Source organism: Trachurus japonicus, chromosome 15, assembly GCF_045865225.1.
Source record: "Trachurus japonicus isolate A0001 chromosome 15, Traja_1.0".
Lineage (NCBI taxonomy): Eukaryota > Metazoa > Chordata > Actinopteri > Carangiformes > Carangidae > Trachurus > Trachurus japonicus.
Window position 1 is genome coordinate 23,940,796 of NC_140921.1, and position 18,525 is coordinate 23,959,320.

General features: G+C 42.1%; 1 protein-coding gene across 2 annotated transcripts in view; it reads right to left on the bottom strand.

Moving 5' to 3' along the window:
* Positions 1-16,838, bottom strand: part of LOC146973752 (phosphofurin acidic cluster sorting protein 2) — a 48,966-nt gene extending 32,128 nt beyond the window's left edge. For both annotated transcript variants that reach the window (XM_085800643.1, XM_085800642.1), the window contains exon 1: positions 16,522-16,838. In XM_085800643.1, coding sequence (XP_085656769.1) covers positions 16,522-16,742 — 221 coding nt within the window. In that variant the 5' untranslated portion in view covers positions 16,743-16,838. The remainder of the gene's footprint in view (positions 1-16,521) is intronic.
* Positions 16,839-18,525: the final 1,687 nt, after the last annotated feature.

Sequence of the window (18,525 nt, forward strand, 5' to 3'; positions counted from 1 at the left end):
ATCCCCAAGCCATTAAACAATGTTGTTCAGGGGCCCACATTTCCTGAAGGGCCTGGGGGCCGGACATTTCCCTAAGCTGTTTTCATTAATTATCTATATTTGATCCAACATGGCACCACATTTTCAAAGAAAGCCATTTTACTGCATTACAAAAGGAGCCAAATCGGGCACTAAGAAAGCAAATAAGGAAAATGAACAGGCCTCTTAAGTAATTAGGTCAAGTGCTTAATTAGACTTTATGTGCAATTTTCTGTTGAAGAAATCATTATTATAACTGAGTTTGTGTGATGCACGGTACTTCAGTGTGTGACAGAGAAAAAGAGATAGAAAGAGGGAGAAAGAAAGAGAGAAAGAGAGGGAAAGAGGTAGGGGGTATCTTAATCAGAAAAAGAGTTGGTGAGATAAAATGTGTGGGACAACTTTTAGCAGTTCCCTTTTCTTAATTTCTCAAGTACAGAAAGCAAAACCAGAAATGTCAGCGTTTATCAATGCTAAGGTCTTAAAAAATGTATCCCTGCTGGCCTGTTTAATACTGGAATTACACATATTATTGTTGGAAGTTGGGGACACTTTGACAACAGACACTGCTTTTACTGCCTGGGCCTGGTGAAACTAGGCTGCAGCACTATTACAGTCTCTCTGTGGTTGAGAGGATTTATTGCAGCAAAAATGTATTTGTAATTAAACAATTGATCAGCAGGCCAGCCAAACTTGATTGACGGGACAGCTTCGCGAGCTGCCAGATGAATAGGCCAGGAGTAGCCCCTTGAAAGATGCATTAATCCTCCATTTTGGCATGTCATTCCCACATTCCCTCAGAGAGCCTGGGGGGGTATCACAGCACGCCTCCCCGTGCCAAAGAAGACCAAAACACAACAGTGTTATCAATCCACAGAGAGAAAGACTGTGTGGGTGGAGAATCTATACAGCAGACTCCAGTTCAATATTACTGTGAACAGACGGTGGAAGGCAAAGATAACTGATACATTTTCTGTCTGTTTCCCAGTTGATAAGAGCCCAGGGGGGGGGATCCCCTTTTCAGTTCCAGTGCCTGTGCTGGTTTAAGCCTCTGATTGGGTCATAATTGTCATAGACGTCATTGATCCTCACACGCAAGCTTGTAACCCTGGATATGGGTCCTTTGCTAATTTTGATCACACGTCAATATGAGTCTAGAACCTTCAGACAGCAAAATTATTGAGAAGTTGATGCAACACCACTTTGATGCATTTGGTTTAGGTATTCTAGGTGTGTGTGTGTGTGTGTGTGTGTGTGTGTGTGTGTGTGTGTGTGTGTGTGTGTGTGTGTGTGTGTGTGCCAAGGATTTCAGGATGTGATGCTTTATGCTTTTATTCACATGCACAAACAAAACACAGTGTATGAGAGAGAGTACATCACTGTGTGCATATAAATGAAAGCTATTTTTTATTATGGATTTATCTATTATTCATTCTCTAAATAAATTATTTAGCCTAACGGTCACAAACATAGTAAAAAATGCCATCAGTAATTTCAAAGAGTCAGAGCAGCAGCATCTGAACAGTAAACCATCAAAATTTTGCAACCAAATGCATTAAGCATTTTTGCTTGATACAAGAAACTTTATTCAACATAATTTAAATCTATCCATTAAAATGATGGGTTTGTTTCTAAATCATTTCTTTGGGCTGAAAAAACAAATAGTTTTACTTCTACTTATTCAGTTTCAGTGTTCACTACTATGACAGTTTTGAAACAAGCTGTGGTTTTTAAACTCTTCCCTCAGTTCATGTTTAACACTTTGACACGGGGAGGGCAGTGATAACTTTAGGCTACAACAGTGTCAGGAATCAGAATCCCATCCCACCACCACAGGCCGATTCTGGTAAACGTGCTAATCTTTTTTTAGATGACATCTTCTATTACAGGCATGGACATTTAAAGCAACTGACAGTGGTGTAATTTCATGTCACAATGAACAGTTATTGACTGCTCTGAAGGTCGGTGCCCAGTAGGTGCCTGTATAGGCTACAGCTAATAGCTTTAGCCTATATTGCATCCACTGCAGCAGCATGAGTAGTGCTGCTCCTTTTAAGCCCATTAGTGAGTCCAAGTCACTCGCTGTACCGTCACTAACTGCTGACCTTTTCAGCCTTTAAAGTGAGGAGAGGCCATTAGACTACAAGGCCATTTCCCTCTTTCAGATTACACAGACCGCTTCCTGTCACATACCAATATTTATAAGGAAATGAAAAATATGGAGGGTGTTGGTGTCAAGTGTGAGGAGAAAGCCTATGATCAACCCTTATCTGTAGAGAAAAAGAGGCTGTGTTGAACTGGCATCTTGAAAAACTTCTTAAACGCAGACACTGTCTGCAACATAGGACAACACCAGCACAACAACATCTGAAAAGTCACCAGGACTTTGGCTGCATAAAAAGCTTTATCTCATGGTGCTATATCAGTTCAGTCAGATGCTGATGAATGTCAGTTGGCACCTCAAACCAATCAGCATTAGCAAATATTATTTAATGTAAAACAAAGTGAAAACAACTGCTGATAGCACTGTGTTATGAAAGATGTTCCTCGTGCGGCCACACTCAAACTCCTTTCACGTTTATCTGTGCAAGACAAACAAAACAACTTATCAGGCAGTTCACTCAAACTGCTGCGGCCAAATATTTGGTTTCAGATAAGAGGCCTGTGATTGTGGGTTATACGACACACTGCATTATCTTTACTCGGCTGCCTCGTCCATTTTCTCTGCAGCAATAACAAGAAGCCTTCAAGTCAACATGAAGCTTTCAGTTTCCAGCTTTGTTTAACGCTTCGACACGTGAGCACAGTGCGTTTTAGAGCGACTGCTTAAATGAATGTATCGCAAGCGTGCGACTGCTCCACTTCTCCTACATATCATACACACCTCCCTTTACCTCCTTTCCTGTTTTGAAGTGATGCTGGAACATCAGAGGAAACAAAATCAATTGTGGGAGGTGGATTAAAGGTGGGGAGTGAGGTGGAAGTTGGAGACACTGCAAGAGGACTATCCTTTTTCTTAGCCCCTCTTTGACCTCTCCCTCCCCTGAGTCGAGCTGACACACACACACACACTCAGAGAGTACTGGTTCGTCTGGAGTCAGGTCTCAAAGAGAACTTCTGGCCCGGCACCAAGCTTCAGTCGCTCCCTGCTTTGAGTTTGGCTCTTCGGTGAAGTCGTCTGTCTAAAGGCTGCTTATGTGACAGCAGATGGTTTATATTACACTGACATCAAAAGGTATTTAAAAAATGTAAACCCCAAATCCGAAATCAACTCCCCTGGCCCTAAGCCTCGGCATCAGATCTGAGAAAGCTGCTGCAGTGCCTGCTCAAAGCGTGCTTGTTATGTCATTAACGGTTAAATATTTTATTCAATCATCTGATCATCATCATCTCATTTCCACATCACTGCCATGTCATAATAATATCAAACCCCATTTGTCAGATACCTGACCAGAACGTTTATTCGGTATGTTTGGCTGAAACAGATGAAGAGCGGTACAATTCAACAGGCCTGTAATCAGTCATTTCCCCTTAGTCACAGGTATGATAATGTTCAGTTTTTATTAAATCTGTTTGATAACGGGGTTTTTTTAGTTCAATCATAATTTAGAGGCTGTAATGCATGGTGCTGTTCTTGGGTAGTAGTGAGGAGAGTACTGATATTGTATACTACATCGCATTTATAATATTAAGTCTCATTTATTTGATAAGGGGTGACAGATTTCTCCATTTAGTATATGTAGGATGTGAGTGGAAAGCATGCGAAGAGAGTCTGCCTTCAAGTCATAAGAAGGAAATTGCTGCTAATATAATAATATGTGGTACAAATATACATTGACTACAAAAACAACTGTTTCTCAACAAAATAGGAATGTGTCTTTCTCATTCACATTGGAAGTCCATTATAATTAAGTGCAGGCAGGACAATAATTGCTGCAAAGGTCTAGTTTATGTGTTAAACTAGAGGGACACTCTAAGGGTTCAAACCCTCACCTAGGCCACTGTAAAACAACAAACACCAGAGCTCAGAGAAAAAAATAGTAAATGATGAAAAAATGAACAGGTCCTCTTCAGGCCCATGTCTCATCCCTACTAAGTACAAATCAGTTCAGTACAAGTAAACAAAGTCGAGTGGCACTCGTCAGAGCACATACCTCGGCCAAGGCTAAATAATCCTACACGTCTGTGAGACCCAGATTATTATCTGGATCGGCACCAAACAAAACGGCCAAAACACAGTCGCAGACCTCAACATAAATATATCCGTACCTCATCCTTGCACCAAGTTTGGTGCAAATCTTTTAAGCACTTTTGAATAATCCCACCGGCAAACAAGCAAACACTACATGTATATCGCATCACTCAACAGTGTTTCTTGTCTGGATTGGTGTCAACAAACAACACAAATCCTATCCTGTTAAGATGTCCTCTGGTGTGTAAGAGCACACATGGCTACTATCTCTGTGCTATTTCTGGAACCACTTCAGTGACAGCGACATTTCAAATGACTTTATGATAGATCACACTTGAGTTTTAAAGACTACAAAGAGGCAGCAGCTAAAGCACAGTAATGGTTCCAAGAATGAAAAAAAAGCCCTCTGTTGAGATATGCCTGCTCCCATGTGAGTGTCGTTGGGTTTTTCAATTTCTATCTGCTTCACAAATGCTTCGGTTCACATTTGTCTTGGTGGGGGAGATTGCATCATCAGTAGCTGGTTTACTGTCTCTACTTTGCAGTGGTTTCTGCTTTCAATAAAAGAAAAACAAAGAAAGAAAATTCTCAACATTCATAGGGCTGTAAAAAAAAGTTTATCATGCCAGTGTGGACATGGCATGACAGGCTACAAATGAGCATGCAGGGCATCGACAGAGAGGCCAACCAACCCTCTGAATTGAACGATATGCTGCCTAAACAAAACCACACTTTTGTAATTCTTTCCCCCTGGTCAGCATTCTGGTTGATGTTTTGCCAGTTCCATGACCTCGGATCACTGCACATCAATTGTCAGAGGCACAAAGCAGGGGGAAGTGGAGGATGGAGGATGAGTGATGTAACAGAGGGCTGAATGAAAAAGAGACTGTCTATGTTTGGTATGTGCTAGGGGGCTTGCAAGTGAGGAAAAAAAGACAAGACTTCAAGTCATGCTTTTAGTGCCTCCAATGTACTATTCCTTGTATTCTCTGCCATCTTTTGAATGGGGTCACATTCCTTTAATAAAACATGCTTCGACATAATGCGCTGCGTGAAGTTCTTCAGGAATCTGTATATGGTACTCATTTGTATATGGCAGATGGACTAAAAAAAAAAACCTTTATCTGCAGTCGAGGCACTTGCTAAGAAAAACCACAGCACTTTATTCTTTCATAACACTATTATTTGTTCATGTCTGGTTGCATAATTCAGCTCAAATAAAGGGTACACTAGTCTAAAAGCTACTTCTGAATATTTCATTCACCTACAGGAAAGACGGGTACAGGTCTATTCACTATTCAAGGCTATCGAGCAAGGCAATAAATAGAAGTTTCTTTTTGTTTTCTTTTCTGTTTTGAGCTTTTGTTTACAGCCTTTCAGTCAAATTGGAAACATAGCGATGGATTCTCAAATCCATTCCCACACCACCCTCATATATGTTGTTTTACAAATTATTCCTTTTGGATTTTGGTTTCAAATTCACAGATTTTAGAAAATACAATAGCACCTCCAAATCACTGTAGCTGGAGAGGGGGCGGAGAGTTAAGGACAATAATGAAACGTAATTTGGAGGCAGCTAAATAATTTTTTGAATACAATCATTATAAGTGATAAGGACTAATCCTCAAGAATGAATGGATCAGTTTTAACAAGTTTGCACAGTAGGATGTGCCATAAGAGCTTAGCCTGCACTTAGGCTTGAATGCAAAAGCTATTTTAGCCCCCAAATATCTGGTTATGTGTGCCAGATGGCCATATGCTGGTTGAGCTTTAATTCCCTGAATGAAATCTTCTCAAGGCCACAGTGAAAAAGGAAGAAGAGGCTGTGGCCACACAACAAAGAAAACAAGAGGAAGCTATTAATTTGGCAAACGCCTGAGTTTCTGTGGGTGTTTATGTGTGAGACACGACCTAATGGTCACAATAGCAACATAACTCAGATACTGAAGTCAAGCAGACCTTATGATAACAAAGCAACCTGACGGCTTCTGATGTGCCAAAGAGGTCTGAAAAGCCAGAGTCTGGCTTAAGGAGGCGGGAGCCGAGTCGTGTTTATTTTGACTCTCTGATGTCAACAAATTGTTGAATGTCAGAGGTTAGCACTGAGCTGAAATTACAAATATATCCTTTAATCTTCTATAGTTCTAACAATGAACATTTCACATCAGACATTAATTCTCATCACGCAAAACAACAGATGGTATGTGCTCATTAAGCAAAACACAATGCAAAATATTTTGCGATGCGACGGCAGCTTAAGCTTGGTCAAAAGTCATGTGATTACTATACACTAAATATAGCCCGTATGTACACATGGATTAAATCTTTTCAGCAACAAACACTAAACCCCTATGCTTTAAAGGTGACTTAAACTGTGAGGTCTGATATTGCCCAATATTTTAATGGCACTAAAAACTATCAATCATCTAATAAAAAAACTAAAATGTTCTGCTGCATTGCAGCATAATTAGAAATGCTTAGGTGCATTAAAAAGTGTCTGCTCCAAATGTTTGGCCAAGTTATGGCGACAACAAGTAGCCTACAACTTCTTTGTCAATCCTCTTGCACCAATCCTCAGTATTTTTGGATTTTCAATGAAAATCCCAAGGAATCCCGCACAGACACAGGCAGAAACAAACAAACATACCTATATAAACTCGGATCAGAGGTTTTTAAAAGACATGCCAACAACTAATCAATACTTGTTGCTGCCCTATCATGGGCCCCTTAGGGGGGCAAAAGCACTAAAACTATATTAAAAAGCTGTCATTATTTCTAAAAGACTGTGTAGATGATAGATTAGGCTGAATGTTGGTGAGAATTGTTGAAGCCTGGTAGAAATGGTTCCACCTGGCTATTGTAGATGCAGTCACACAACATCCTGTTAGCTGTTTATTTTTTTAATCCCTCCTCCAACAAGTCATTTGCATTTAATCATTCCAGAGATGAATTTTAGTTTTGTCATGCCGTCTTGGTGTTCAGACATGAGCTGCGATGGAGCCATTTTATGCAATAGCGAGGCAGGACAGGTGTCAACACTCAGGTATGAAATCACCCTGAGGGACTTGTTATGAAAAGAAAAATAGATCAGGGAGGAGATAAACCCGTTGGTTCTGAGAATGTGAGAGTAGGGGACGTAATAGCTGATCTCATATCTGTCATGATTCTCTGTAATATGGTCTTTGTGAACCCCGTGGTCCTGAGGCGCAGCAGAAATGTGGTAGAATATGACTGTTGTGGGGATTACCAGCGCATTTTATGTAATACTACAGAGTGGCGGTGCATCAGAGCTCAGTGCAGGTTTTTATCTCCGTTTGGTGATATGGACCAGTGCTTTCTTTCAAACACACATTTGAAAAACAATTTATTTCTGCAAAGTGTAAATCTGAGGTTTGACCAGTGTGCTGCTCCTGCTCCTGCTGTGGGTGGTGTGGAAAAATCCTTAAAAGGCTTCTCTCTAATGAACGTCTCGCTATTGAGAAATACGAGGCAGGCGAAAGAAAAAAAGGCCAACAATGCAACGCCTGTTTAAATTTGACTTTAGCCCAACAATGTAAAGCCTGTTGTTCAATGACAACAGGAAATGCGAGAACGGAGGGAACCTGTCCCCTTATTTCATCATCAAACCCGGCACATGCTGTGAAAGAGACTCTCCCAGTCATACTGGCACCGTGCCAATTTTTCTGACAAAGTCATCTTGAACTTAGAGACAAACATGATGACACAACCTGTTGACAAGATTCGGTCAGTGAGTCAGCAGCCACTGAGCACTGTCTTCACACAGTGAGTTCGACACGGTTTCTCCCTTAAAGACGCACAAGCTTTCACTTCGGCTTCGTTCTCAACTTCCCAGCCTCTTTAACACAAATTAAACGTTCAGGAACGCAGTACAGGGCGGTCGTCCTTTGTTGCTGTTTTTGCCGTGCTAAACAGCTCTTTTGTTCGGCCCTGACTACAAACTGATGAGGTCAGCAGGCCCGTGTTTGTAGTGGCCACAGAAGACAAGATCAGACCAGACACTGCATGTTTCCAGACAAAGTCATCGCTAAAGACACCTTGAGCTGATCACCTGCAGCACATCATAACAGAGATAACACGACAGACCAGATCTCTATAGCGTGCAGAAAAACGATGAGATTATCGGATGAATTACTGGAACCTGGGACCCGGCCTCTTAATAAACTGTGGGTCTTCAAGTTCACGTCTACTGTTATATAGTGAATTCACAATGAGTCTCCAGCAGCCGACAGATACAGGTAAATCCTGTGAGTGTCACATCCTTTGACAGGGTTATGACTGAGCTTTTAAAATCCTATTAAGGTGCATGGTCTGCCTGGCAGGAATGTTCTTTTGCCTTCAGTCTACTGGTAGGATCAAAAGCTCAAGAGCAAAGCCTCGTTTAAAACAATCTCTCGGTCTAGCCTACTGACCAGGAAAGGTCAAAAGCCTTGAGAGAAATCAGACATGGGTAAATGTAGAAAAAGATAAAACGGTGTTTAAATATGACACAACGATTTATTACTTCTGATGAAGAGATTTTGTTTTCACCCATGTCTGTGTCTCAGCGGGTATACGAAAATAGTACTGGACCGATTTGACTTGTATTTGGCGGAGGGATAGGGTATGAGCCAGGGAAAACTTTAGGGGCTGATGTGGATCATTTACTCTGAAATAGAATTTGAAGTCTTGTGTATGTTGTTTGACACTGGCCTTGGCAAAGGGCTGTGCTCTTTGCGCGCCCTTCTAGTTTATGGGGTTATAAAGTCCAGATGCACTTAGTATGAAAGCAGTGTCCTGTCAGCTTAAAAGTTGCTGAATAGTAACTTTGCTGTAAGAGGGGGGATGTGTATAAAAATGATACATGATTACTTTTCTCAATGCTGGAGAGATTTCAGGCTTATCATGCCATCCTACTTACAAGGAGGCATTTGAAATTACAAAACAGCATGAGTAAATCAATTTGTAAGGAACTGTGTCAGTTGAGAATGTATGACTTGATATAAGTCAGACTAATCTTAATGAGTGACTAATCTATAAAGGTACAATGTGTCATGTTCAGAAAACCCTTGTTATTAATGACCCTACTGGCTGTTAAGTGAACTACGGTCAGGTTCCTGATGCTCATCGCCAGTGCACAGGTATGCAGGTAGGTGAGCAGGTATGCAAATGTATATGTGAGACATACAAAACTGAATCAGATTAACCAGCATTGTTGTGTAAATAAACTAACTAACACTATTATGGCTTCCCTTTAGGCTATATCACAGCTCTAAAGTTAGTTTGCTGTGTGTTTTCAGTGCTAATGATACCAACTGAACTCCGGTTGTTTAAGAGGCTTTCCAAAACAAACTCAAAACCATTCCTTGCATGTTTTTTCTGCATTGTTTTCTTAAAAGTGTATTTCTGAAATATCTGCTAGTGCTGATAAAATGACTGGTGCACCTGAAATAAACAATAGCTGCCTAAAAGTTCTTTGAGGCTGCTCCCCAAGTCCACTTTCTCTGTGGTAATATGTCAAGATGAAAAATGTGCTGAATGTCCCTGAGCTCCAGATTTGCTAGAGACGCGCCATGTTTTTCTCTATCACCATGCAGCACTAATTCTAATGTCAGTGGGGCTAAGATGACTGAAAACAGAAAGGTCAGGCTCATTAGAACAGATGAAAGAAAAAGCAAACAGGATCCTGCAAAATAACAAACACCCTATAAAAAAAACCAAGGAGCTGCTGCAGAGAGATGGACAGCAAAGGAGTGGGAGTTTTTAGCACAGAGGATGACGAGAAGAGTGGCACATTTGTAATGTGGGCTAATTGAACAAAGGCACGTGGAGAGCAAGCAAGAGGACTCCAGACAGTTCAGACTCCTTAATCTGTGATTAGACAAGTAGGCAGGGCATAAAGCTCAATGCTATTTGAGAGTTGAGGCTCGAGGGACTGTTATGTCCTTAACTAGACAGCAAAGACAAACTGGTGATTCTTTTCTTGGCCAAGACAATGACAAGGGCGACATTTCCACTGAGTTAATGAGCACCGAAATTAGATTAAATGATTAAGTGATCTCTAAGCGGAGCCAGCAGTAATTATAGATATTTTACCATTAAAAATCATTTGACTCTGATTTTTATCGTTTCATTTTTACTAATTTAGCAAATTGAAATTCAGATAATGCTGTCTCCAGTGATGACTGAGGCAATACTTATTTTCTCCATCTCACCCCCCCCCCCCCCCCCCCCCCGCCACCACTGCCGCCACCACCTGTGCTTGTTTACGACACCACACTCTGCTAGAATAGCGCGGCATCTCTGACTGCTGTTATGACAATGCTTCATGTTTTCAAACGGTCCATCATGTGCTCTCATTCATCCACGCCACTGTTTTGTGTCTGAAATAATGGTCTGTGTATTGCTGCTGGCACACACGGCTCAGGAAATGCCTGAATGGGAGAGGTGGGAAATAAGTAGAGCAAGCTCAAGAGTGAAAATGAGATGAGAAACAATGTCCCAAATGTGATTATTTTGACAGGATCCTCCCTGTGTCAGTGGACAGTTTCCGCGCCTCACTTGTTGGCTCAGGAAGTTGGATCCCGTCACTAGCTGAGACCCCTGTATCCACCCACACAAGAATCTGGCCTTTCTCCCATTCTGAGGTCCAAAACAGGGGAAAGCAAACCTCTTTTCTCTTTGTGAGGAATTCAACATGAGCATTCAATGCATCACCGGTCGCTGTGAAGCTCTCAGTTCAGCAAAATGTGGGACAATCTACAGCACAGGTCCTGCTCCCTAAACCCCCCACCCCTACCCGTCCCTGGTTGTTGGTCAACAGCAGAATACAGAAGGGGGCGGAGGGCAGAGAGAGAAGAGGCCTGGCTTCAACTTCACCAGCAGCTCTCTAGCTGCCAGGAATGTGAATCGTTTCCCAAGGAAATTCCTCCTCCTCCAGGAAAGCAGGAAAGGAAACCATGAGAATTTTGACACATTTCAGGCAGTGGGAGTGAGCATGAAAAAGAGGAGAGTGAGGGTGCTGATTGGACTACTGTTAGCAAAGTGTGTGAACAGCATGCGGTGGAGCTACTTATTATTCCCAGACCTGTAATATCTCTGAAGCAGCACCTACAAAAAATTATTGCAATCCTCAAAATTTCACTACATTGGCTCCAGTAAAGTGCAAGAGGAAGTGCACTGAAAATATTACACTGCCAATGGCATTACTTTCACCTTCTACTAAAGAGAGCTGAAGAGCTAAAGATATCTGTCTATCAATGAAATGTCATCCCTGCATATGAAACAATTTGCATTTTCATTTATCCATGTCTGAGCTATCTTTTCCAGAAGCAATCGAAATGCTGCAGCTCTGGTATGACTGTAGGACAATAACTCTGCAAGGACACTTTTCATTTGTAGTCATTTAAAACAGCTGCATATTCCTTCAGTTAATGTGCCAAATATGGACCAACACAGTCACTATTTCCAAGTATAAAAATTTGTTGAAGAAAAGTGCCATCTAATATGTTTCCTAATAATATTGAGGCATCTGTGCAAAGACTGCAAGTCACAGACAGACTCAGATTGCTGCGTCACAGTCCTGAAGAGCGCTGGAGATGGCTGATGGGGTCTTGTTTATGATTCCAAAAGGAAGCAGAGGATTAAGCAGACAGTGTCTGTGTGGAGCATCAGATTACTAGCTCTTCTTTTCCTGTTATGAAATCAGATTACTGCAGCTCCCCTGCTAGGAGAAACAATATCCAAGCCTTGAGATAGAGGGGTTATCGTGGAGGTGAAAGGCTGAAGTAAGCTCATCTTATGTGACGGGCAGATCTCTCTTTATTTGTATGCAGATTTGGTGGTTCCATCTTAGGTTTAGAAGTGAACATATAACTGGACATAAAATCTGAAAGATTAAGGCCAGGCATGTCACTAGAGATTGCACACCAACAATTCATACTTCAGAATATAGCAGCAGCAGCCCATATGCATCACAATATAGGGGATATGTAAAGGCTTGAAGCTGATGGCTTCATCTCCAGTGACCTTAAACAAAAACCACGCTATAACATTTGCCCTACTCTGAGTCTCTGAGTTTGTTTTTGTTTATCACGGTCATTTGCTGACATACACGGCTCACATCAGTTTGATACACTGTGCAGGGCAGAAGAAACAAACATCTGACCAAAGCCTGCAAAGTATACTCAATTACTACTGAGATAAGGCTCTGTCACTCACGGGAGAATAAGGTCATCTTGGGACTCACATGAATCGAACAAACACAAAGAAGGATGCTCCCCTCGGCTGAGATAAACATCGCAGGAAAAGAGGAAATATGTTGTTTTGGAGCTGTGCAGCTTCACCTCTCTCAATCTATATAATGAAACCTAGACGACAGACATATAGCATGTAATCCGAGTAAAAAAAAATCATGGGCTGAAAAGGTCATGCATGAAATATCTCCAGATCTTCAAAAAATGTTTCGCTCAGTGACCCAAATAAGACTTTAATGTTTATTTGGAAAGCCTGTAAATTACTAACAGATGTCCACCATGACAACTTCCCTATCATTCTGGAAACAATGAAGCCCGAAGAGCTTGTATGGCAAGCATTACCAAACTGCTTGGTTGCTCCCACCGTGTTAGTGATGAGGGTGAAGGTCACAACTTTTGACCCCAACTTGTAAAAGATCTTTGAACTTGGTAAGACGCCAACCCTGTCGTGTTGCTACACATTCTTTATTGTTCGTAAATAAACATAGCGCCATCCTGACCTTTGCGTTCGTATCATTCCTGCAAATACCACATTGTTCCCTCAACAAATGCCTGCCTTGCCACGGTTATTAGGTAGACCAGTTGGATTCCAAAGCATGCTTAAACCCATCGAATACACTGCAAAGTCATCAACGCTTACAGTTTTTTGGCCCGTTGACAAAGGGGGCAGTTAAAGTGTCTTTTGCAATGTTACAATGTATGTACGCCCCTTTAAATGTTATGTTATGTTATTCACACGATCTGTCATGTGAGGGACGCAATACCTGAGAGAATAAATCCATCCTACCTACAGTGTAATTAAGGTTAAAGGTTTCGGTTGCATTTCATACCATTGTGTTTCAGAAAAATATGCTACCAAGGCATTTCCACGACCTGGATCAAAAATCGGGCATTAAGCTTGGATTAATCCTGCTGGCATATTTTTTTTCCGAACAAAAAAACCCCAAAACAAATCCAGGTACTGTGGCTTTATCCAAACTGACAAAACATAGAGTGCATGCAAGTCTTATACAGAACAAATTATTGAGTTCTCTTGTGCATTTTATCCATTTGCTACTTTGGTTACTCAGCAACATTAAGCATTAGTCAGCAATTTGTTTGTGGGCAAAAATTGAGCAATGGCAGGGTAAAGTCGCTCTACCCCCAGTACCCCCTCCAGAGGTTTTGTCTTACAGGGGGGTGTGGGCAACTCAGCTTATAAGAAATAAGCTGCAACACCAATACCGCATGGTATTAGAAACATTTCAGAGTGGTAGACTGGCAGTGCTGGAATAGGAACAGAACAATGCTTCTCCAACTGTTCCAACAGGCCTGTTAAAGATAGAGCTGTGACAACACTCATCTGGCAGGAAGAACCAGTAAATAACATACCACACAGCAATAAAAAGTATACACTTGCTAAAGGAGCATTTAAATACAACAAGCAATCAATAAAAGGTCCAAGATTAAACATCTCCTTGCCCAAATAATAGATGTCACAAATATTTAGATGAAACTAGTTTGAGCTGTAGCCAAGAAGTACAAAAAGGAAAGAGAGCAAAGAAAAAAAAAACTCCATTAGTGGCCCAGTGCCATAGGTGTGTCAACAGCAAAACTGTCAGGAACCACAATCCCATGCTGAGGGGGGACTACGAGAGCTGACAACATATTTTCCGTTGTGAATAAAATATTTTCCCCTCAGCGTGGCTTTCAACAAGGCTGCGACGCTTTGAAGGATCAATTTGGTAAAATACAGTATCTTGACAATATTAACAAACAACAGCTGTGTGTGATGTTTGAGAGTACCACATCAATTCCTGGCAGCACCATGGCCTCATTTGAAACCATACCACTTAGCTGGACACCCACATTTGCTACAGGCTAGTGGAGGAGCAAACAGCTGCACACAACACAGCCCAGCCCCTGAAAGAATGCCAAAGCAGAATCCCCAAAACGGGCCTTGGGGTGGGGTTCATGCAAGACCTTTAACACTAGTTGAGGATAGGTGGTAAAAACACATAAGACAGAAATAGGCTTGACATATTGCTGTGAAAAACGCTGCGAGCAATGTTAACTCCAAGCCATCATGTCCAGCAAAAATCTCAACATGACATCTTAGGCTAAATAAACAACAGTCTTACTTCATTATCTAAAATAACTAGCCTATATTCAGTTCTAACAAACGACCCCAGCTAGATATCAACAACAAGTCTCGTGTCAAGCAGCTACTGCAGTCTGCTGAACAATGACTGGTAAGCCTTTACTCTATACCTCATTAATTATCCATTTCATCCTCACCCTTATTCATCTTTGATACTGCACCCTGCATGTCAGCCTCTACCGAGAGGAAGCAGATAGTGTAGAGGCAGAGATGTGGGAAAATCAATGTGCCGTGTGTGGTACAGGCTAGAAATGCACGGACATGTCCCCATGCTTTTTCTGCTCACCAGCAGCCTTAAAACTTAATGGATACAGCTATCTGAAGCACTCAAAGCCTTATCTTAAATCGCCACACTTGTAGTTGCTTGTACAGTGCATCAGTTTTATCTAGTTGTGACTAAAGGGAAGACATTACCGGCAAACAACGATCAATGATCTTATTGTTTCTCCTGTGGGAAATGTGAGATAAGGGTCACAAAAGCTTACTGTCCTTTCAGGAGCTAAGATAAAAATAATAATAATAATAACTGACTTTTTAAATTGGGACTGAAACAAAATAGAGTTGGGAATCATTCTCAGTCTAGTTAGCTTCAAATGAGCTGAGTTACAACACACAAAAGAAAATCATATTTAAACAGGAATTTGAAAGATTGCTATCACTGTAAATTATCCATGTTTCCCCGCATGCTATGACTCCACTCACACTTGCATACTTATGCAGACACCAAAGAGGCAGCAGGCAAACACACACACACATCGACTGTGGAGGAAACCCTCCCCTTGCAAGCGCACTTCTCTCCCAATGAGTGGAACAGATCTAGGTCAGCGCTGATTAATGTGCCCACAGATCCCAAGAGGTTTCTGGTCAGGTGGCAGCAGTGCCTGCTCACTAACGATGAATACTAATGCACAGTATTACTGGATATTACTGCCTGTGCTCGATATTCAATGGTGTCATCAGAAAAACTCAATATAATGCGGCTGACTGCGAGTATCTCCGCACACACGCAAAAAAGTGACAACCGAAATCGTTTACTCTTCCCTGCTGTGTCAACACAGAGTGGCCGTGTTTGTTGTGGTATTACGGCTGTACATAACACAGTCGGGCGGCCGCCGGTGATGTACTACAACAAGAGTACCTGAACATAAACATAAAACAGCGCATGAACCCGAAAATGATGTGGATATGTAATGTTCATGCAGCTGCTGAAATGCCCCCTTTGCTCCGGACACACGGAGCAGCTTCAGGGTGACAAGGATGCATGATGTTAACTTGTGAGGCGAGCGGCATCCGTGCCACTGTATTTATAGACAGTTATGTTGCTATTAGGTGGCATGCATACCGTAAATCAGTTCATGCACAGGCCTGCTCGGAAGCGGGAAAATGTGATATGAGCAAAAGCTTTGAGGCGAAAGTGAGCACAGAGCAGAGGACTGAGTGATAAACTAGTTGCATTAACTTTTGTACGCCAGTTATCATAACGGTCAAAATAAAACTGAACACACCGACTGATAACGAAAACAACTACACACGTCCAGACCGCGGCTAAGTTGTTGCAGTGACTGTCACAATTTATCGTTGTGTGTGAGAAACGACGGCATGTGCATTTTCCAACAACACAAAAACGTGTGAAACGATTTCTTAACACGAAACATGAGAGGAAAACACAAGCGCTATTTTGCTAAATAGCGTTAGCATTAGCCAGCCTGCTAGTTAGCTCGGCGGTTAGCGTTAGCCGACCCAACATTGTTTTGGAAATGTGTTACAGCTCGTCTCTGCTGTCTACCGCTACAGTCACCGAGGGCGTTGTTTGTCCAACGTTTGCCTAATATTTATTACACGGTGTGCTGATTTGTAAACATTGTGGTACTTGTGTTTTTTTGTTTTTTTTACGCTAACACAAACAATGTTAACGTTACCTCGGCACGCAGCTCGGGGATGATCGGTCTATCTCCCAGGTCGCGAAGAGGTTCATGGGCACAGGCATGCTGCCGGAGCCGGAGCCCAGGACCACAGCCCCGGCTAGCACTCCGGTCGGCAGGGTTGTCGGTGCTGGTCCACCGCCGCCGCCGCCGCCACCGCTGCTCGGGTTCAGGAAAGCGGCCCGGACGCCTCCTCTCTCTACAGCCGCCGCCATCATCACCTCCACCGCCTGGGGAGCAGCTCTTGCTGAGTGTCGGACGAACGGGCGAGCCGCTGCACTCTGCGCTGCCAGCCGCTGCTCCTCCAGACTCCCAGCTACTCTACGCTGCCTGGAGATGCTGATAGGCGGGGCGGGGCATGCCTTCACTGATAGAGGGCAGCACGTCTGCTTTTAGGGTGGGACATCTTTACTATTACCTCAGACATCAAAACATGCTTTATCCATTTTTACATGGTTATCTGGTGAAGATCCTGCATTGTTAGGTGGATGTAATAACAAGGGGTAATTAGTCTTGTTCATCCTCTATTTTCTGACCCTGTTGACTGTTTTGGAAGGACACATGACAAAAAAAAACTGTTATTTGCTTACACTGAAATGCAATAAACACTGGCGAATTTGATTCAGGCCCCACAGAGACAAGTTTGCAAATGCACAGTTTTAGACTTTTTTTCTGAATAATAGACATTAGGCTATTTCATCTCTTGGATGTGGTCTCAGACATTTAACCACACAGTAATTTCACATCATGATTTCACTGAAATCAAAATGTTTAGAAATGTTTGTGTGGATGAGATGACTGCTGCATTTTTATTAATTAATTCTAAATGCAGTGTTGAGTAGCATCTCCAATTTCATTGTAGGCTACCTGATACAATGACAATACAGTTTCTATTCTATTCTATTTGTGACTGAGAGTTTAGGACATCAGATTATTATCCGCTCAATTGTTTTGTTTGTTTGACTAGTTACTTTTCTGACAGCAACATGTGGCAAAGAGGGAAACTTTTTTGTCACAGCACTTTCTGACAATGTTATTAGGCTATTTATTTTCTATCTTCTTTATTAAAAAATTCTACTTTTGTTTGTGGCATACACCTGTTGGTGGGCACTGTCCAGTTACCTGTAGTCTTTGGCCTTAAGCAAATGCCATCAGTGTTTGTGTTCCCAAATATTTCGTAAGTGATTCAACCTCTAACAATGCTGCTCTCCATTTGGTGGGCCATCATCACTGGTGAAAAAATTATCACCCCTCTGCTCCTGACTTCCAGTTTCCTTTCTGTCACCTTCTCTTCACACAGTGATTATGTTTCCTTTCCACCCTGTGAGGTACCTGTTTTTTTAATTGCTAATTTCATCCAGGCCAAGAATGGACAATAAGTTGATTTAGCTGGTAAATCTACAGCTATTTTCCACAGGGAATAACCATTCCTGTCATTACCCTTCTGAAGTAAGAGTTTCAGGAGGATAATGACAGGGGGGTTTAGCTTGTGAGACTCTCACATCCCTCTTCCCATAGCAGCTCAACCAGACTTATTTTCCAGTCTTTGATTGACCAGAATGCAATGTCCATGCAGATGGTTGTGTCCCATACAGAGTCATTCTTGCTGCAGACTGGGCTTTGGTTTTTTGTTGGAGAAAGGCCTGGCTCCCTCTGAAGATAATGTCTTTTCTTGCATCTCTCCCACTGTAGTGTATCAGCAAGGGACAGAAGAACCATATCATGGCAATACATATCATCCATGAGTTAAAGATACTTTATACCCAGACAGTAGGCAATGTGTCAGTGTCCCCTTTTGCTGCAGGAAGGGTATCATACACAGATTGCAGGAGGAAGGAATATGGACTGACTCCAGACCCCACAGTTCTGCATGACATCTTGCACTTGGGCATATCCCATTTAATCCAAACACCCTGGAGCCCTTGGACTACTGCCTTTGACATCCACTTCTTCCTTCATAGGTCTGCACTTGTGCCTGGGCTATGTCTAGCATGTCCCTTG